Source organism: Polypterus senegalus, chromosome 4, assembly GCF_016835505.1.
Source record: "Polypterus senegalus isolate Bchr_013 chromosome 4, ASM1683550v1, whole genome shotgun sequence".
In the NCBI taxonomy this organism is placed as follows: Eukaryota; Metazoa; Chordata; class Cladistia; order Polypteriformes; family Polypteridae; genus Polypterus; species Polypterus senegalus.
Window position 1 is genome coordinate 112266647 of NC_053157.1, and position 23051 is coordinate 112289697.

General features: G+C 38.6%; 1 protein-coding gene across 2 annotated transcripts in view; it reads right to left on the bottom strand.

The window, feature by feature from the left end:
* Window positions 1–19292, bottom strand: part of palld (palladin, cytoskeletal associated protein) — a 451471-nt gene extending 432179 nt beyond the window's left edge. The window contains exons 1-2 of one of the 2 annotated variants that reach the window (XM_039751167.1): window positions 19162–19292; window positions 11599–12492 (exon numbers count right to left, since the gene is read on the bottom strand). In XM_039751167.1, coding sequence (XP_039607101.1) covers window positions 11599–12491 — 893 coding nt within the window. In that variant the 5' untranslated portion in view covers window position 12492; window positions 19162–19292. The remainder of the gene's footprint in view (window positions 1–11598; window positions 12493–19161) is intronic. The other variant, XM_039751166.1, reaches the window with a different exon arrangement.
* Window positions 19293–23051: the final 3759 nt, after the last annotated feature.

Consider the following 23051-nt stretch of genomic DNA (forward strand, 5'->3'; position numbering starts at 1 on the left):
CGCTAGCTGCTGCATTCCGGAAACAGTCCGAAATGTAGCTAAATCCAGCTAAACTCAATTAAACCCCAATTTGCGGATAATATCTTTAATTATTTTATTTTAAAATATATTATTTGTTAAGACTATCGTTGGTGTAGTATAATGTAGTTGCATACTGTGGTGTAGTATTATTGGAGCCATTATTTGATTCTGCCATCTCTTCTTTGGCTGCAGAGTAAATCAAAACTCCCTCTATCTGCAAGAAGCGAGGCTGAGTGGACAGTGTTTCCGGTGTCCGGAATGCAGCAGCTAGCGAGCTGATTGGAGACCGTAAGAGCCAATCAGAATTTTTGAAACCAAGTCTGTGATTGGTTGGTTTTGTGGCACACTTATAACAGTGTACAGAGAGTTGAGCGCTTGCAGCAGAGAATGTTGTGAGCGCAAGCAACACATTGCGAGCAAGCGCAAATGAAAAAACTGAGCGAGAGGGGGTGCTATTGTGTGTGTGTATATGGATAAGTGCAAACACTGAAATACATTTTTTGCACGCAGCAATGAATTTTGTTCACTCAAATTCAGCTTTTGTACGCTCAAAATAAATTTCTCTTCAAAATGCAACACTTGCACTTGCAATCTTTTTTTACGTGCGCTCAATATTTTTTTACGTGTGCTCAGAATAGTGGCACTGAAATAACGCCATAGGGGAGGAATGATCTTCTCAGTCAGTCAGTGGAGCAGGACAGTGACTGCAGTCTGTTGCTGAAGCTGCTCCTCTGTCTGGAGATGATCCTGTTCAGTGGATGCAGTGGATTTTCCATTATTGACAGGAGCCTGCTCAGTGCCCGTTGCTCTGCCACAGATGTCAAACTGTCCAGCTCCGTGTCTACAATAGAGCCTGCCTTCCTCACCAGTTTGTCCAGGCGTGAGGCATCCCTCTTCTTTATGCTGCCTCCCCAGCACACCACAACATAGAAGAGGGTGCTCGCCACAACCGTCTGATGGAACATCTGCAGCATCTGATTGCAGATGTTGAAGGATGCTAGCCTTCTAAGGAAGTATAGTCGGCTCTTTCCTTTCTTACACAGAGCATCAGTATTGACAGTCCAGTCAAATTTATCATCCTGCTGCACTCCCAGGTATTTATAGGTCTGCACCCTCTGCACACAGTCACCTCTGATGATCATGGGGTCCATGAGGGGCCTGGGCCTCCTAAAATCCACCACCAGCTCCTCGGTCTTGCTGGTGTTCAGTTGTAGGTGGTTTGAGTTGCACCATTTAACAAAATCCTTGATTAGTTTCCTATACTCCTCCTCCTATTGCACTTGTGCTTAGTTTTTTGTGTAATATGTGTTTTTGAAAATAATTCTGATAATAGTAAATGTAAAAAATCTTTGCGTATTGCATACCAAGAGATAAATAAGCAAAGGAAATCTAGTGTTAACTTGGATCATGGTGATTCAGTTTAAACAAAGATTTCAGACCTGTTGACCAGTTCAAAGGAATTTAAGCAAAGCAATGAGCTACATAACATTTTTGTCCTAAATAGTTTCATAGCCTTCATACTTACTCAATATAATTGGGCTGACAGATCCTAGGGAAAAAGTTCCAAAGTAAGAGACAAAAACAATTAACAGTTGTGTATTTGGGCTTTGGAAAAGGCACAAGGTCAGCATCAGTTGAAATGCAAAATTATAGCAGTCATAAAATACTGCATTTACAAAGTGATTGTAGGCAAAGTTTGGTTTTGAAATGTGTTCAGTTTCACACACAGTTCAGGTCAAAACCATTAAATCATAATCGAATGAGATAATTACATTCCAGGACAATTCCAGTTTGTGTAAGTGGCATTAAATCTGTTAGCGCACAAACTTTGGATTTCACTCTCTATAACACCCTGAGGACTGTGGACTGAAACAGAATAAAATTAATATAACATGATCTCATCATCCTCAAACCCACTTAATTCAGTTAGCGTTGTTTTAGGGTTGGCATAAGTTCCAACATCCTAAGGAACAAGCCATGAATCCCTGGACAGAAAATGCTACAAATTTCTTCATAATAACATAAGCTCTCTTAATAATACAGTATGAATTGAAGACAAAAAAGTAGTACCATAAATATTTTACTTACAAAACTGAAAACAAGCCTTTTGACATGGTAAAACGTTTGCCAGCCCAAAAATGTAGGCTATATGCTCCTTCCTCTGCCCTCAGTCATTCTTATTTTGTAATGAATTATTTACACTGACATAAAGAGTTTCTAAGAATGTATATGTAATGTAAGAGCCTTCACGGGTTGGCATTGTGTCAATCACACAAAACTGTCCTCAGTGGGACCCTCCAACAATCAGCTTTGACCATTCATAGGCTATTAGATTTTAAACTATGATCCATATAAAGGGGCTTCCTGTTTGTAGAGTATTTTCTTTTACTGGAGGTATTCATTTCAAAATATTTTAGAAAAAGACACAAATGTTTTGCACATTGTGAACATATGACTGGATGACCTGACATGGGGATTATGCAACACAATCATTTATATGAGATTATTTTTCGTGATTGTTTTTATACTGTTTGCTGTTGTCCGGCATTGGTCACCATAGGTTCCCATTCTATCCTACACACTGTTATCTCTGTTCTCCTTGTAAAGCAAACATTTTGACTATTACTAAAAACTAAATGGGATAAGCAATGTAATGAAAAATCAATTTGTAATGATCCTAGCCTGAATCTCTGTTTGGTATTTGTGTGCTGGGTGGTGTATCATTTTTTAGCATTATGATGGTGACTTCAGCATCCTGCCATTTTAGAGGAACATTTTGTAGCATGGATACATGGGCATCTTTGCTAGTCACATGATACATGACCTGTGAATTCCTGCCCCCATAAAAGTTCCCAACACACATAATCTACTGTCCTAGTTTGGGGATACAAACTCAAAAAGAAAAATAATTATTTTGTATTTAGTGAATTGACAAAGATTTTATTAACTTTTGGTTTATTGACCTTGTTTTTGATTAGCTTTTTTTTAGTTTTGGCAAGCAGTATGTTTGACTTCCTTCTGGTATCTCTGCCATTTTGTGTCATCTTTCAAGCTGTCCCACTCTAGGTCTTGTTTTTTTACGTCTTCTGCTGCCAACAGGGCCATTATACTAACTAACTTTGAGTTGTTCACTTTTATCTCCTTAATGTATGGATAAATCTAAATAATTATGACACATAATATTAATTTTGAGCTAAGACCATGTTCAGTTTGACCAGGAAGTGTTCTAATCTCCATACAGACCTCCAAGAGTTTATCTCTAATGCCCAGATCCCACTATTCTGTCTTTTTAGGGCCTTGCTGGGTTCCCTTTTTGTTGAACTCCACTTCTCTTGCCAGGTGGCCCATGACACAGCCAAGTCTTTATTCATTTTGTTTATGAGGAGCACTGTGTCGTTTAATACAAAGTAAACCAGGGATGATTGTTAGATGTTTTACTGATTTCTCCAATCAGCTGTCGGAGATCTTCATAGTTCACTTGAGACATGTGAGGCATGCAACTATTTTAAAACCAGATGCTATGCCATGACATGCTAGATCAAACTAATTTCTCACACATTACATTACACAAACACTTTACTCTTTCTAAACAACAGCTGAGGTTTGTCTTTTAATATTCTGAGTATGTGTATTATCATTTTCTGTCTTTAAAAATGAGATCCTCCACTATATAGGGATCACAATTTATACATTTTTGTAACCAAGTTCATCTAGTCTTGTTCTATGGTTGGATTGTGTGACAGATTCCTCAAAACATTCCAAGTTAATTCTGTTGATACCTGACAGTGAAATTGACCAAATGTATTATTGCTTGGTATTCCTTCTTGTGTTCAGATAAATTCATGTTATTGGTTTAAACTAAAAAAAAAATACTTTCCAATGTCAATTTCATATTGTGACTACCTTCCTAAAATATGAGAAAAGAAAGAGGACACCAAAGCAAACGTTGGTAGAGTCCATCTATTATTGGAGTTGTCAGTCTGTTGCTAAGCAGAAGTCAAGTAGCTCATTTATAGTGCCTGAAGTAAGGTCAACTATCCCTGCATCTCAGGGAGGAAAGAGGACTTGATTACTCTGGTCTTTGTCAGCTAGTAATATGTGTAAGTACACGTCATATCTCCTGGCTGGGATAATATTTTTGTCAACATCACTCAATGAATTAACCTTTACGTTTATAGGGTTGTTCAAAGTTTACTGTGAGTGAGACAATTTTTACACATAAGATTCTCAGACCGGCTTTATCCTTTTTAGGGTTGTGGAAGGCTGGGGCATATCCAGCATACTCTACAAGGCAGGAACCCATCCTGACTAAGGTGTCAGTCCAACAGTAATGCTTACATCCTCACTCTCCATCAGTTTAGAGTTGCCAATTTATGTATGAAGTGTATCTTCAGATTATAGGTGGGAATGTCAGGAAAATGCCTGTTAAACATAGCAAGAATGTACAAACTCCATACAGTTAGCAATTATGCTTTGGTATTTAATGTTTTTTGATCCTGGGACAAAGGATCTACAAGGCAGCAACAACAGCAACAACAATTTTATTTCTCTCTAGCCCAAAATCACAAAGGAATGCCTTAATGGGCTTTAACTGTTTTTTGAAACCGCCCCAAGCCTTGACTCCCTAAGAAGACAAAAAAAACACCTTGTAGGGAAATACATAGAAATATTGGGAAAGGCAATTCAGAGAAAGAGAGACCCCCTTCCAAGTAGGTTGGGCAGGCAAACGATGTCAAAAAATTGGGTAAATACAATACACAAAACAGAACACAAGTAATCTTCTTCACAGAGCCAGATGGCCAATATATCACTGCCACCTAAGCAATGATAGATTGCTTTGTTCTTGCACAGTGTTCCTCAGCAAGTGCAGGTGCAGAGGGCTGCGCCAACTCTCTCACAGCAGTGCACTCTGCTCACTGTATAAGCATTGCCAGGTCTTTTTTATTTTTCTATTATGGATTTTAAATACAGAACAGTCTCAAAGTATAAAACACCTTACCAAGCACATAAACTACAGCTTTCTGTCAATACCCAGCAGGTCCGTGAACTTGAAGTAAAAGAACAATTGCTGCTGACCATTTCCATACATACCCCTTGCTTGCAGGGAAACAAAATCAGTTGGCTGTTGTGATGCACTGAAACTAATGGGCTCCTTGTAATTAGAAGCCCAACACCTAGGCTTCCACAATAAGAAGGCCACTAGAAATCCTACTTCATCACATTCCCCAGTCCCCTGCTGACTGATGCCTATTTTTATCAGAGAAGCTTCATGTTTGTGTCACAGAGGAGATGAACATGACAGCGGAAAGGAAGACATGGCGTCCGTTGTGCTGCTTTTAAACAGCTGCCCACGAGGCATTTTTTGTGTCACGAAATCTCTACGGCTCATAACAAATCACCACCCCCCCTCCCCTCCTGCAATTAAATGTGACCTGTCAGCAAGCCATGCTTCCCTTGGCAAACCTCCGAGGCCTTATCCATTGGAAAACAAGCATGGACAATGTCATTGCAGTCTGCTAGGGAGCGAACAACTCAGCACCATACTCCTCTGATTTAGATTGTGTGTGAATTTTGTTAACCCACTGTGTGGCTTGCTGAATTTTCTTGACTTTGAAAAATTCCTTTACTGCAAATGAGAGAACCTTCTAGGATGTGCAGTAGCCAAATAAGCTGAAACATCTCTGGACTGCCACATTTTCAACAAAGTGATCCTCTGCTTTTAATGACAGAAGAATTGCTACCTTCTTCTATTATGAGCCAAACGCCTTATCATCTTATAGCTTGAATCCTTATGCCACCTTCATCTTTCTGCCTTAGATCCAATTCCCCTTTTTGCCCGATACTTGATAATTTTAGCATTATCCCTGTCCACAGGCTTTATTTAACACTAAGAGGACTCTGTCACATGCTGGTAATACTTAAATACAAAAGTGTGAAAGACAAAGTACATGTGGGCAGGGAGATTACTGCTAGAAGTGATTTATTACCCGGTAGCATCCACATAAAAATGTTACATTTCTGAGCAGCTGTGCAATGTCAAACTGAGTGTGGGTAAAGCCAGGACTTTGATAGCAATGTTTATAATGAAGTTCTGTCAAATGAAATCTGTACACTGCAGAGGAAAAGAAAACGTTGGCTGCTTGTTGTCGTCAGATAAAGTGAACCCAGAGTCATAGTATGTGTCTGTCCTTTTACCAATGGCAGAATTTCTAAGTGCTAACTTGGGAGCTGTAAGCCACAGGGAGATTAACTTGTGTCACTCTTGTTTGCTTTGCTACTGGAACAAAAAAAAAACAGTACCATAGCAGATTTTAAGCTAAAAGTTAATGCAATTTAGGCATAGGCTTCACCTTTGTATGACCATAGTAAAGGAGGGGCGGGTAGTGAAAAGGACAGACAGAACATTTGCACAATTCTAACAGGAACAGGCCATTCAGCCCAAAAAGCACATCCATCCTATTCACTCAGATTCTCCAAAACAACATCAAGTCAAGATCTGAAGATCCCTAAAGTCCTACTCTCTACCACATTACTTGGTAATTTATTTTATGTGTCTATGGTTCTTTGTGTAAAGAAAATCTTTCTAACATTTGTGTGAAATCTACACTTAAATCTTTTCTATGTCCCCTTGTTGAAGAATTTGTTTTACAGTAACTTCTGTTATCCACTGTAGTTACTGCCTTCATAACTTTAAACTCTTCAATCATGTCACTACTTCATCTCCATTTGCTTAAACTGCAAAGGGTCAACTCCTTTAACCTCCATCTCAAGTCGCTCCCCCTGGACTTTCTATAGTCCTGCTGCATATTTTTGTAATATGGAGACCAAAATTGTACCCAGTCCTCCAGTAGAGACCACACTAGTGTGTTATTTAACTTAAGCATAACCTCCCATGACTTGTACAGTACACATCAAGGATGCTATATAACCTAGCATCCTATTAGTCTTCTTGATTGTTTCTGTATACTATCTTGATTTAGATAGTGACAAGTACACTTTAACTTCTGTGTCCTTCTCATAAAAAGGACTTTCAAGTTTCAGACACCAGTGTACAGTTTCAGTGTACAAATTTAACATTTCTACTTCCTATATATAATACCTTATATTTATTGTATTTATTGTATTGACATTAAATTGACATTAAATTTCATCTGCCACAAATCTGCCTAATCCAGATCCTGGTATTTTAGCAGATTCTGCATTTTCTGCCCTTCCTTCTTGTTCTATATAATCTGCAGACTTAACCAGCCTTTTCTTTATATTCCTGTCAAGACTGTTAAGATTGCTAGTGGCAACAACACTGCTCCCTGATGGACACCATGTTTAATATCACCTGATTCTGCAAAGGTTCCCAACACCATAACCCTTTGCTTTCTGTGTTTTAGACAACTTTGTACCCACTTACAAACTGGACTCTGAATTCCCACTTCTTTTAGTTTGATGTCTTAGTACTGGTGTTTGAAGCCCTGTAGTGTTCATTCATTTGTCTATTTTCTGAACCTGTCTAGTTTCTCATCTAACCACAACATAACCAGAAAGCATCAGAGGCTCAAAATTAACAGGATGGGAAGCAGAGCACACTCATACACACACCCACACCAAGGTAGTTTTGAGAGACTAATCAGCCTAATATCCACAACTTTGAAATGAGGCAGAAAACCCACAAAGGCAATGATGAAGCGTGAAAATTAGTCAACACCGAAGAACTGAACTCAGATCTCTAAAGGTGTTAGGCAGTAGTGGCAGTTTTAACTATAATGCTACCCATGCGTTTAACAGAGGAATGAAAAGTTATATTACATGAAAACACGGCATTTACATTTCCCATGGATGATGTCAATCATGCAATTACAACAATGTCTATTATACAGTGTGGACCACCCAGGCTGACACTGACAGCTGAACCCGATACAAACAAGCATGGGACACAAGTTCAAGGCACACACGTCGGTCTTTATTTTCTTTTTACCTCATGGGAAACGCCTTCCCCATTTCCCACGCTTACAACACAGTCCCAGCACAAGTACAGCACAAACATAATAGTCTTCTCTCTCTTTTCCTTCTCCTCCACTCCTCGGGTCAGACTTAGTCTTCCTCCTCCCGACTCTGGCTCCCCGAGTACTGGCTACTGGCTCCTTTTATAAGACACCTGGAAGTGCTGCAGGCACTTGATGACTCATTTCTGGCAGCAATTCTGGGTGTAGAGGAAGAACTGCCCATAAGGGCTCAGCAGCTCCTGCTGTAACACCCCCTGGTGGTTCCTGTGGATCCCAACAGGGCTGCACCAAACTCCAACTCCCATGAAACCCTGTGGGCGTCCAAGGCACCGTTGCAACCCAGGGGGTTGCCATCTAGCATCCCGGGGGAGGTAACGCTCCGGCCACGCTTGCTCCCCAGGTCCTCCCAGTGGGGAGGTTTCCCGGCTGCACACTACAACAGTATATAATTACAATAATGTTTACAACATACAAGTACAAAAATATACACAATATAATAATTACAAAAATATTTCTCTTTCAGCAAAATAGAAATGAAGTGGAAGCTCTGGAAAAAATGACACTTGGGTTTAATATAACATGGTGGTGGAGTCTTATCTCTGCTGCCTTACAACTCCAGCTACCCATGGGCTCAAATCTCAGCCTCTGTGGAATGTGCATGTTCTCTGCCTTTTTTTCAGGCATTACAGTTTTCACCCATTGCTAAAATACATGAATGTGCTCTGCTATAGTTGGGTGTCCCATCTATTTTGATTCCTGCTTTGGGCTTGGATGCACGATACACTGGCCATCATACTAGCCAATAACTGGGCAAAAGATGATTTAACGACAAGTATATTCCACTGAGGCAAAACTAAACACTGTTTAAATGTTAGGACTCCATTGCTTCCCTGCTCCTCCATCACGTTACTGTATAGGCACAAATAGAGTGCCAGCACTGTAAATAATGTACATGAAACACAAAATTATGAGTTAGCACATGAAAGCAAAGGAATAAAATGCAAAGGTCAAGAAGACAATAAAAAAAAATAACATGGTCTGTGATACCATCATAAAGACCTGGGCAGAGTGGCTGGAATGATTAAGAATGTCAGTCAAAGTTAAGTGCCTTCATGAAAGGATGGGTTTGAACTGTCCTTTAAAAGAATGAATTGAGTCCAAGTGCATCAATCAAATTATTTGAGGAAGTTCTGGGTGCAATAGCACTAAAGACTGTGTCACCCACAGAGCATGGCAATAGTTTTAGCAGCCGTGTACTGGATTGTAGTGCTGTTGGAGGTTACTGATGTACTCCAGTGCAAAGCCATTTCCAGATTTATAGATCAGCAATAGCCTCTCATTCCATGCTATAAGACAAAAAGATAAAGTGAAGATTGAACAGGATGGGTATTATGTGCTCACTGCTATGGGTCTGAGTGAAGAACCACCTGGAGCTGAAATACCACATTAGAACTGGCACATGTCAACAGTGGGTGACAGAAGTCAGCATAGGATATGATGAAAACACAAACAAGTTTTTCTCATTATCAGAAAAGGAGAGGAGGTAGTGACATAAGAAACACGTTGCCGAGATGAAAGGAAGACAAAAAGTTCTTGATATGAGTTAAATGAATTGAAAAGGAAAGGGTGTAATTAATAATGACACCAATATTACTTGCTCAAAATGAAGGTAAGAAAAGTACCATTGCTTCCAGTGAATGACCTGGGCTTTACTGCCAATTTAGCATGACTTCTGTTTTGATGCAGTTTAGAGTTGTGTTTTATCCTGCATTGAATTTCTCCAAGGCAAGCCATGAACTTAAGGATCTGTGATGAGCATCCACTTGGTCACCTAAAAAGGCACCTACCCAAATAGATATACTGCTGACTTCAAAGCTAAAGTGGAAAAATCCATGTTGTCTGTTCAGCAGCCCACTGCTCATTGGTTAGTTTAGCTGTTTGAATAGGTTAATATATTCATTTAAGACAATAAAACTCTAAATTGATGGCTACAGTATACCATATTGTGTATTACGTTTGTGATTTATTCTTGAAACTAATGGGCAAAGATAAAATATGTTTAAGGAGAAATATTAATATATTTACTTTATTTAACTTGCTCATTTAAGCTACCAGTGTACAACATGATTACAATTTTCATATAAATTAAATGCACTAAAAGCAGCAGAGAGCTATAATTATAAATGTCTGCATTAGAACTGGCACAAGAAAGACTGACTATTGCAATTGCTTGAGAATGTACAAATTAGTTTATCTTCTCAGTCAACACCAAAACAGGCTTTGGCTCCCTGGAAATTCAAAAAGTAGATGGGTAACTTATGGAACTTATAACTGCTAGTTCTAAATGATTTGGAAACCGAACTGTAAAGACTGGCACAACAAGATGTACAAGAAAAATGTTTGAGCATGTGTGATTTTGAAGGGAAATAAAGACTGATCTATTGGAAAATAAATCATTAAGGAGTGTGTACAACAAAGGACACCTCAAACGCAGACCCTTATCACATATTACCATATCACATCACATTAACAAAATTAAATCTTAAGGTGAAAATAAACCTTTATTTTTACAAATTATCTTCAAAACAGAGGCTCTTTCTTTAGAATTAAATGCATTCTTCCTCATCTTCTTCCCCAATAAGCTTCATTCCTACAAGACTCCCAACTCCAACTCTCTTCAGAGGAAAAGAAATTTCTTTTAAAGCCTGACCTCGGAATACTTCATATGGATAATGGATACTACAATAGATATACCTCAGAAGCACTACCAGGTCAGATGGATGAGGGCATAGGAATTGACCCCCGGGAGCTCCCTATAGGGCTGCCAGTTTGAACTACATTTTCTGTGCAGCCCTGCGGGAACCCAGCCTGAAATGATGCCAAACAGCAGGCAGTGGGGTATTTTCCCCCGGACAGCAGTATTCTATTGCCCATCCACTATACTGGCTTCTCCCAGCTAGCCTGGGTGGGTTACCAGACCATCCACACCTTCCTCTGTAAGACGATACTGGACAAGAATGGGGTGTTAGTCTTAATATCTTTTTACATACAGAAGAACTCAGATGTAAAAGACTAGGAAGTTGTAGAAAACAACAGTTTATCATCACTTTTAGGGTAAAACAAACCTCACATTACAGAGAATGACTAAGGACATGGGATAATCAATACAGCTGCCATCCCAGATATTTGATTGGTGCCTATTGACTCAATGGTGCCAGGGTAAATCAACTACATTTCCATACTCCTCCACACCATCCACAAAACTATTCACTCAAATTTATTTGGTCTGAGCTCGCTGTGTCGCTTCACTAATCACATTGTCAAAGAAATGCTGAGGACCAATAGGAGAGTGTAGCAATTATCCCAACTTAATTCTACATAATCTTTATTTCTCAGTTTCTGGTTGGAGTGCTTATAGGGGTGTATTTGCCATGAAGAACCTTCACTCCTTTAGGATTACATCTGAAGGAGCTTTGAAAGGATAGACAGATGTACATATATGCAAAAAATCAATACTATAGAAGAAGAAGTGATGCAGCTGACGTATGAGGCATCAGTGAGTTTACACATCAGCACCTACCTTACAAGAGGCTCTGGATTACCACTGACTCTGCACTCCAAGCGAACTGGACTTCCTTCAGCCACTTCTTGGCTCTTTAACTTCTGGGTGAAATGAGGAGGCGTAGGTGTCCCACTAGACCTGTCACTTGAGTGCGCAGTCCCACTCCTCCAGTCAGCTGTGGGGTTAGACTCGGAACTATGGGGGCTTCCATTTTTCCAGGCTGCTGTAAACTGTTTCACTGATATGTTCTCTTGATTTTTTGGAGACAAGTAACCACTATCTGGGGAGGATGAGTCATCACTGAGGTTCTGTTCCTGTTTTGAAGCACTTCTAAAAATAGATGAAAGTTCTTCGATAAATGAGGGTGCTTTAGGGCCAGGATATCTTTCAGGGTCCTTCTTATTCACCAGCACATCTTTATTTTGCATTTGTTTAGACTTTGGGACAGCCTTATGGGTATTCTCAGTTACCAGCTGCTGATATTTTTTAATTTTTTCTGGATTAGCAGCTGTTATTGGAGATGATTCCTGAGCAGTTTTCAAGTCTTCATAGTGAATTTGTTTGGTCTCTGGTGATGAAGTGCTTTCAGAAAAGTTAGCAAACGGACAGTTAGTGAATAGAGCATCATTTTCATCTACTTTGGAATCTGCTAGGCTGTCTTCAGCAAATGCTTCCCTGGCAAGGTTGAGGCTTTTATCAATTTCATCCTGGCTTAGAAAAGCTGTGAGGCCAGGGAAGAAGTCTTCCCCATCTTCATTTGTGTCAGCACTGGAGCCATAACACTGGTCTGGTGAGCTTGCCTCAGGTCGGAGTGCATCATTGCAGCCCTCCATCGCTCTTCGCTCAGCAGAGTAGGCTTCTTTTAACATCTGAGACAGAGGAACCATTTGGTCACAGCTTATGTCCTGCATTCTGCAAGAAGAGAGCAAATTGTCAGTGCCTGGTGTCTGGGTAACTCCGTACATGAGTCATTTTTCAGTATGTCTGCCTTCTTTGTATTATTTTATCATGAAGAAAATTTACATTTATAAGGATGCAATTCTATTTGAGTGGTAAAGTGGTTAGCATTGCTGCCACACTGCTGAAGATTCATATTCAGAACCATACTATCTCTTAAACCAAAGATGTGCAGATACACACAGGCTCAGCACCATCCTGTAATGCATTAAGTAGATTCAAAACTTCAGTAGTCAGTTAGATGATTGAGAGTGAATCAAAAATCAATGCCAGCACCAAAAGAAAGCATTCTGAAGTACTTTATAATTTTGTCAGATTACCTTAGGCTTATGTTAACATGTGAGTCTGCACGAATAAGGTTGTAATATGCTGGCTACATAAATAACTTCCTCTTTATCAGAAAATGAACTGCCAAGGACTGACATGTTCAAGCCAGTTGTTTATCACTTTCAGATGGTAACAGACTGGTTATTTGATCTAGATAAAATTCAATTAATATATTGCTACATACTTGTAGTAAGCTGGATTGTGTTTCCGATTAAATAAAATGCATTTGTGTATTTTAATACAGTCTTATGCATCATGGTGTTGAAGGCTGGAAATGTGTTGCATGTTAGTTGGACAAGTGAATAAGAATTTAACTTTATTCTATATGAATGACTATTCTATTACTACTACTATGTTATACAAAAACATGATTCTGGGTGTCATGCGAATTTTCTCTACTGTGGTCATTGCTCTCTCTACTCCATGGCCCAAATCTCTCACAAGTTAATGCCTTACAAATGTTCCTGAGTGGCCATGTCAGGTCTGTTCATTTCTTTTATCAATCAAAAAGAGTTGAGAATTTTAAAAAGTCTGACAAATGTAGTGTTTCATTTCCAGACACTGTCATTTGAAGTTTTTTCCAAAAACCAAAGTTATAGTGCCCTAAAGGATAAACCCTTTTAATGCAGTCAACAGAAAATGACCAGAACTTTTTCGAAACATTGAAAAGTGGTTTAAGCAAATGCTGAAGACCTTTTCATTTTGGGTGAAATATATTGAAATTATTTTTGTGAAGAAAGAACTTTTTGGTCATTTACGTACCAAAAAAAAAAAATCAGTAGTAATGAGTGAAATGATTCAGGTGGAACTTAATTCACAGATAGACCTTGCAAAAAAACATTCATGCCATTAGCACATGTATTTTGTTCTCATCTGCAACCTTTTTCTCCATATGCCAAAGCATTTCAAAATTTTTTGAGGTGCAGAACAAAATTTAATGTGGTGAAAAGGGGGTTGCAGCAAAAGAGTGCCTTCCTGAAAGGAATTTGGAGACATTTCTCCACTGCTAAAATCCATTGGCTTGGGTATGTGGTCTCTGGCAAAAATACAGAAGGATCCTGGCTTAGATCAGCACATGAAATTGGGGAAAGTGAGCACAGATTGTTGCCTCTGACCCTAAATAAGGTGGAACCAGATGTGTGAATGTGCAGGCAAGTAACGCTCAAGGCAGATAAGAGTCTGTGGAGTAATAGGGAAGGCCATTGCAAATCATGATAGCATTGAAAGAATGGCAAAGAAGACAATGGTTTTGGTTGTGGAATGCCCTTTAGGAAGCAATGTTCCTTGTCTTCCATTCCAAAACACTTTAAAAACCTACTTTTTAGTGAGTTTAAAATTTCTCGAAATACGAATTTTAGGGGTAAATTAAACTCATGAGTTTCACTCATCCTTAAGATTCAGAAATCAGAATCAGCAAGCTAGAAACTGCACTGTGAATGTCAATCAGAATGTTAATAAAAACACAAAATTTAAATAAACGCACACATGTTCAAAGTATGCTTGAATTATGTGTTAAATGTCTAATCTGCTGAAAACTCCAAATTTTGGTTTTGATTCCATTACTATATATTTTCTAATATATTGAGAATGTAAGTATATAAACAGATACACTCACATGTCTCCTTCAGGGGACTATCATTTACTCCCCAGCCTGAGATATACTCCAAAGTCAGGTCACCCCTGAACACCCTTATTCCCTAGTCTACCTTTGAAATGCCAAGCAGATTTTCTGGGCTGCCTGCCTACCAGGTTTCTCCACGCCAGAACTTTGTAACGTCTTCTAGTAGCTAGGGAGAGTAGAGCTAGTGTTATGACAGTTCACAGAAGCACTTCCTTTCCTGTCCTGGAGGAAAACAGTAGCTGTAGGTTTTCATCCTAACCTTTTTCTTAATTAGTGACATGCTTTTGCTGCTGATTAACTTTTTTTGAATTCATTTTAATTGACTTGCTCTTGAAGACTCAGCCCCCTTAATTGTTTCTTTTTCCTTAATTAGCTGCCAAACAATACTGAGACACAAAATGTGCCAAAACATGACTAGCAAACTGTTTCCATCATATAATATCTGAAAATAAAGAAAGATGAAGGTCTCAGGAATGTTGATCTGCTCAGGTGTCCAAAACATTTTAACAGTGCTCTTAGAAAAGAGAAAATCAACAATTCAGGAAATGTATGCTATTGCACAATGAGAGCAGCTACAAGCCATGGAATTAAAGAATGGGTTTAATTAATGACAAGACTCGGTGCCTAATTAAGCAACCAGTTGGAGTGAAATTGGTTGGAGTTTAAGCCCCTGACTTAGTTGGTCTTCTGTTGGCTCACTCATTTCACATTTCATTTCTGTTTGAGTTCCATTTAAGGAAAGAAATGAAGAAATTCAGAAGTATGATTAAGAAATCCATGGGTGCAAATCTTAAAAAAGCAAGCCTTGACTGGTCTACTTAAAGTAGACATCACTCTGTTGCAGTTAATTCAGAATGCAATAGCAAGAATGTAAACCAGAAAAAGAAAATCTGAGCATATCTCACCAGTTTTAGAGTTGTTACATTGGCTACCCATGTACTTTAGAATTGACTTTAAAATACAATACTATTAATGGTATATAAAGCTTTAAATAATCTTACTCCTTTCTATATTTTAAAATGCCTATCCCCACACATTCCAAGTTGTAACCTTGGGTTTTTCTAATAGTGGTCTGCTTATGAGTATAAGAGCTAAGCATGAAAGAAGTGGTAAGATCAACTTTTCCTGATAATGACCAAAAATCAGATGTATTTCAGGCTGAAACTGTGGATCATTTAAAAAAAAAACTCCTAAAAACCTACTTTTTTAATTTGGCTTATTGGCCACTACGTTTTAGTTTTACTCCTAAGGAATTATAAATGAGCAGAATTATCATATTCTTCATGGATTAGTAATCATTATTATTGTCTAGTTTGCTTTCTCTTTCAGTTTTTCACATTCATCAGGGCAATGTGCATCTGCCTGTGACGCTCACATGAAAATGGATACCCTAATTATCCACAAGAACCTCTGCACTAAATCTTCAAGGACCAAGCCTAAAAAGCAATAAAAAAACAGCTTAAATACATTTTTGTTATGTAGAATGCCCAGATGGGCCTGGTTGGTATTTTGGCATTGGAACCCTTGCAAATTTTGTTTTTCTCTTCTGTAGCTTTTTCTTCATTTTCTGTCCTTCTCAGCCATCTGACCTTATCATTGAACACATTTTTAGAGACTTAGAAATATACTGTATATAAGGAGTAATTATATATTCATTTTATGTAAGTGTATATTGATTAGTTTTATTATTTATTCATTGTTATTGTTATCTAATTTTAATTTCTTTTTCTTTTTTTCAAACTATATCTCTAACATAAAACAGTTTGAGCTACATCCTGTGTATCACAATGTGCTCTAGAATGTTGTACCTCCAGTTAGCTGTTATAAAGCTCCATATGGCTAAGCTGAATATTGAAGACTCTATTAGTTTATGTCATTTAACTTTACAAGTAAATTGAAATGTGTATTGCTTCATGAAATCTAAGGACTATTCAGACCTTCCATCTATTTTCCGACTCACTGAATCCGAACACAGGGTCACGGGGGTCTGCTGGAGCCAATCCCAGCCAACAAGGTAGGAACCAATCTTGGACAGGGTGCCAACCCACTGCAGGACACACACAAACACGCCCACACTAGGGCCAATTTAGAATTGCCAATCCACCTAACCTGCATGTCTTTGGGAGGAAACCAGAGTGCCCGGAGGAAACCCACACAGACACGGGGACAACATGTAAACTCCACACAGAGAGGACCTGGGAAGCGAACTCGGGACTCCTAACTGCAAGGCAGCAGCGTTACCACTGCACCACTGTGCCGCTCCTAATCAGACCATGACTTTTAAAATATTATCATCATTTACACAGAAGTACATAAAGAATTAATTCAGTGTTTGCAAAATATAACACAAATTTCATACAAATATCCATCCTTTGTGAGATTTTGCAGCACACTTATTCAGTTCTCGGTTACTATCCCAGCAATACTGAGTCCAGGTTAGGAACCAACACTGGATAGACACCATACCCGCACTCAAACTCATACAGAGGTAATTTAGAGTGGCTAGTTAAACTAACCTGCATGTCTTTGGGATACTAAAATACCCAGAGTATTTCAAACAGACTGGATTCAAATTCAAGAGTATTACACCACCATTCTTGAAATTACATGACACCAGACATCAGTACTTACTTGTCAGGGGAAAATTTAGTCATTATAATTCATAATGTAATATTCTCAAACGCACTCACTCCTGGCATCATTCTAGTCACAAGCTAGCTGTTGAGCAGAATATAATTACCTAAAGGCCAAACTCTCACATGAGACACAACACCACACTCTCACTCTGTCAGTTCACATTTGCCAGTTGACCTAACCTGCATATCTCTGGGGCTGTGGGAGCACCTCCAAGAAAATTTCCTCAAGCAAACTCCATGTGTATTTGAATACATAGTATTGGATCACTGATTGGTTGGTCACTGCTTTTTGCAGATGATGTTTGTCCTGTTTGCTTCATCAGGCAGTGATCTTCAGCTCTCTCTGGATCAGTTCGCAGCTGAGTGTGAAGCGGCTGGGATGAGAATCAGCACCTCCAAATCTGAGACCATGGTCCTCAGCCGGAAAAGGGTGGAGTGCCCTCTCAGGGTTGGGGGAGACATCCTGCCCCAAGTGGAGGAGTTTAAGTATCTCGAGGTCTTGTTCACGAGTGAGGGAAGAATGGAGCGTGAGATCGAGAGGTGGATCGAGGGGCATCCACAGTGATGCGGGCTTTGCATCGATCTGTTGTGGTGAAAAATTTACCAGTCGGTCTACGTTCCTACCCTCACCTATGGTCATGAGCTATGGGTAGCGACCGAAAGAACGAGATTGCGAATACAAGCAGCTGAAAGGTCTCTAGGCTTTCCCTTAAAGATAGGGTGAGAAGCTCAGTCATCCAGGTGGGGCTCAGAGTAGAGTCGCTACTCCTCTGCATCGAGAGGAGTCAGATGAGATGGCTCGGGCATCTGATCAGGATGTCTCCTGGACGCCTCCCTGGTGAGGAGTTCCGGGCACGTCCAAACAGGAGGAGGCCCCGGGGAAGACCAAGGACATGCTGGAGGGACTATGTCTCCCGGCTGGCCTGGGAATGCCTTGGGATTCTCCTGGAAGAGCTGGAAGAAGTGGCCAGGGAGAGGGAAGTCTGGGCCTCTCTGCTCAAACTACTGCCCCCGCGACCCGACCCCGGATAAGCGGAAGAGGATGGATGGATGGTGTTGGATTCACAAGAAAACCACTGCTCTACTGCACTTCCATGTTTGTTTGCTCATTACTTAGTACAAGGACACTGCAGCTCCAATGGGCTTGCATGATTGTATGCTCATAACATTTTTTGACATTTTACAACTATAAAAAAACTGCAATACTTATCTACATTGCTTTTGCATGGCCTGATTCCTTGAAAAGTAGTATAATCCTAAGCAGTAAGCATATTAACTGCAAATAAACTCTTTTAAATATGCAGATTTTGCATTTTCTTAGAATATCATGCATTGTTCACAAAATACTCAAAACTAAAAAAGTAATACCGTGCTGTCAGATAGTAATAATCATTTGTTCTTGTACCACCTTTTTGGTTCAGTATATTTTTGCTCTCATTGATCAAGTTTTCCTACATCCATTCGTTTTCTAACTCTTTCAACCACATTCAGATTTAGGGAAACACCTGGGCTCCAAGCAAGAACCAACCCTGAGTAGGGTGTCAGTTCAGTACAGAATACTCACACACACATCTATGGGGCCAATTTAGAATGGCCAATTAACCCAACACAAATGTGTCTTAGTATAATGATAGGAAAACCTGGAAGACATATAAAGAACATCCAATCTTCAATAAGACCAACCCAGAACTCTGGAGCTGTTAGGCAACAGTGCTAACCACTGTCCCACTACACTGCTCAAAGTAAATATTTACATAACACAACAATATTACAGTATAGTATCAGCTTCTGAAAATGAACAGACCAATAAAACACAGAAAATATAAAAAGCACAACACTAACTGATATCATGAGGAATTTGGACAGATTTTAAACAGCTATCATCCAAAGAAGCTGTAAAGATCAAGCACATTATAGTATGCCCCATGCTTAAAAAAAAAAAAGATTGCCATTACTGTTGGATCTAACAAGAAAGCAGGTTCATTTTCATGGAGGAGGATAAGTCAAAGCAAATTAACTGATCTTAAGTAGAGAACTTACCTTCCAGTCTGAATGCTGGGCAGCCCAAATAACCGTTCTTACAAAAGGCACAATGTCCAGCTGAAAAACACAGTAGGGTTTAACAGCAGAAATAGCAATGTGAAGCAGTCCAGTAAGAGGGGGGTAGTCCTGTGTGGCCTGGAGGTTCCATCTGTCCTCTGTGGCTGACTGAATCTTATCCAGGAGGGGCTATATTTGGCATCTGTGCTCATGTTTCATTGGAGTGCTTGTACCAGGAATTTTGATAGGCGATATAGAGAGACTGTAAGAAGGAGAAAACCAAGAGCACTTCAGATTCAGAGTGTGTGAGGAATTTACAGTTCAGTCCATTATCTGATAGTCCTTGTAAAATAACCGTCACTTTGCTCATTGACACAACATTAAGTTGGCATTTTAATTGAATACAATAATACTAGCTTTTTTCTGTTTTTCTTTAACATTCTTTAACTTTACATAAAATTGTGTGAAATGGCAAATACTAGCAATTTACAATTGTTTTTTTTATTTAAAAACGGAGCTAAACATTTCCTGTATAATTCTGCTCTTTATGAAAGAGCAAGATCTTAATCAAGACACTGCCAAAAAATAAAAGTGCATATTTTTATTGTGCAGTTTAAAGAATGCATGTACATGTAGATGTGAAAATGTTATTGGCTTGAGTAGTGATTAAGATGTGGACTAAAATGTTCTAGGTAGCAGGTTACTAGTTACTAGTCACTCTTTGACACATGCTACTCACTGAAAATGGCCAGCATTAAATCTTATAAAATGTGCACTTTTAATCCTTTTGGATTTTGTGATTAGAGATACTGTTTATGGCAAGATTATTATACAAAACTAGGGGGCTCTGCCCCCTGCTTGCTTTGCTCACCAACCCTGGGCAGGTGTTTTGCATTATCCACTTCACGGATCTGCCATTTTCATTCGGTTAGGCTTTAAAATTAACATGCAAACACTTTTTAAACATACACTTTTACTGCAAAACTTCAGTAAAAACGATTTTTTGAATTAAATTTTCATCAATATCGCATTGAATTTTGATTCCGTGTTTGGAATAAACGTATAACTGCCCGTGAGTTAATATTGTTTCTTTCTCTCTAATAAATAAACCGACTTTTTCGAATGTTTGGACCTCTGATTTGTTAATTGTCATATACGATACATCCTTCTTTCAACAGTAATTTGGCCGGTTTTAATGGTTGTAGATATTCCACAGGATATTGTAAGTTGATGTTTTCATCTTGCGCACCATCACCACCAACATTTTCAGGATAGTCTATTAATACGCATTTAACCAATCTGCCGTGTAACCAATTGACAATTTTCACATTAATTCATTTGACTTCAACGTTTCTCAATACTAGAATTGCCCATGTAATCATTTCTTCTGTTGATAACCCATCTGGATGAATTTTTTCAATAAGATTTGGACATAATAAATCTTCTTTTATTGGCAACTTAAAGTGAGGAAAACTTAAAAATTTATAAGAGCTGAGAACTCAGGAACTGTGTCTGACAAAAGCATTCACACAAATAAGGGGTATGTGGTTCGTGGGCATGTTTGAAAATGGTTGTGAGGAGGGCGGGACTTGAAAAATCTCTAGGCAATAGTCTCATCTCGTGGGACTTAAAAATAATTCTCTTGGAAATAGTTTCATCTCATCTCAAGATTTTCTTTAATAATAGAGTGATGAGCTTGATGATCAATACTTGTATTTGCAACCAAGCAAATGTTACACATTGTGTTGATTGAATTCAAACATATTACCATTTCATCTTTCTCATGGTGGCACAGTAGGTCACTCGGTAGCATTGCCACCATAAAGAACCAGAATCCTGGATTTGTCCGCAGCACCCAATTGTTAGCCTTATGAAGTCTACCTGTTCTCCCTGCATTCCAAGGACATGCATGATAGGTTAACTGCCAATTCCAAACTGACTCAGTGTAAAAGACACGATAGTGCTCTGTAATGGACTTCTGTTATATCCAGTGCAGTTTCCAGGCTTTCTCCCAGTGCTGCCAGGATACGCTCTGCCCACAGCATCCCTCAACTGCATTTAACTGGTCTGAGATTTTTATGTTATCTCTAATCTTGTCTTCTTTAATGTCTACTTTTTCCAACCACTTTCACACATTTTATCTCCTCTGGTTTTGTACCTGCAAATCTAGAACTCTATAGCCAAAAACAAAAGGCTAACGCAACCTCACTGTCTTAAAGTAAAAAAAAAATACTCATAACCATAAGAAACACCTGAATCTCACACAAACTTTGTTATGCTTGTATCCATAAACATGGACGCTAATGAACCAGTTAAATTCAAACTTAGTCTTTTTTCTTTAGGGTTCACAATTTTTCCTTTCCATCATATATCTAAATTTATAACAAACGAGAGACGACAGAGGAGTGCTTAGTAAATCAAACTAAGACATTAGGGACAACAGGTAAAGTAGTATTTTCAGCTTTTTTGGACTGGATTTAAAAATAAAGGTCAAATAGGATCTGGTAGTCATTAACATCTTAAGAAATGTGCATTCTGACACATTTTCAGCTCTGTTTTCAGAGTTGAGCGCCGGCCTGTTTCATGATTTACAACCTATTTTTATACTGGTGTTCTGTCTGCATTGCCTTCATAATTTTCTTCTTAGGAGCATATCTAGACAGTTTCAAGTCTTTCATTCAGTCATACTTTTTCTTTTTCACCTTTTGTCTCTTTCTCTCAACTACTTTTACCAAATTAATCTTCATCACAACTTGCATCCAAGCTTAAGACTCAACATTTTCTTTGAAATGATGGAGCTTTAAACACCCACCCTAAGATAGGGATAGCTCCCCTTTTGCTAGTAGGATGTTCTCTGCTGTTCCCACATTGCTGAACATTCAGTAGAAATTAAAGGACAAGGCATCCTAGGAAACTATTTAGTTGCACATGCAGTAAAAGAAGCAACATAGTTCCTTGACCTCTAAATTAGGGATAGTGTACTGTCTGTTCATGGATGGGCTAGAGAATATGGCCCTACTGCTATTCCTCTCTTCAATCAGTCAAGAGCAATTTGTCCCCCTATTCCCCACTTAGTGGCCACATCTTGCCACTTACCGCCAAAAAAGTCTAATGGCTAAACTGTCAATTGATAGAGGATAAGCCACTCCTGCTACCTGCTTAGGCACTGGCTCTCTACAGTCATATAGGAACCTTACATGTCTTACCTTATTTTGCAAAATATTTTAGTGCCTATGCACTAGGGTGTTAATTGTGATTTCAAGATGCAGGCCTCCCTAATATTGTGAGGATAAATAAGATTAGTGTGTTGCCCTCTTATATTGATCTTTACTTATATTAATTGCTTTTGCTTTGCCATTATTAAATATATATATTTTTTTATTTTTGCTCTTTTTCAGTTTCTTTTATAGCTCTTTCTCTGTGTTGGAGTGGATGTATGGTCACATGACATAACGTGTTTTAAAGTCTTTAATGCTGGGGCACTTGGAATTTGCTCTTTAAAAATAATAAAATATATACATATATTTTTGTATACATTGCATATACTGTATGTTTATGTTGCATTCCTTTTATTCATACTATATTTATTGTACAGTATATCAGGCTCATAAATTGTGTATGTTTTAACAAGAAAAAAAACTAATTGAATTGAATATCTAAATCCAGTCTGCCATGTTCATTTTCCTATATGTTACGTTTCAGCCAGTGTTACAAGTATTGATTAATTATATTTTCTCTTTATTTAGCTTTATTTTTGTCTTTAGAATATTATATTGTATATTGTGTTAATTCTGTTTTTGCTTTTCTTTTATGCTTTACAAGTATCTATTAATATTGAGTCATTCATTAACTCTTTTATTATTTTGTACTATGGGAGATTTCTCTGTTTT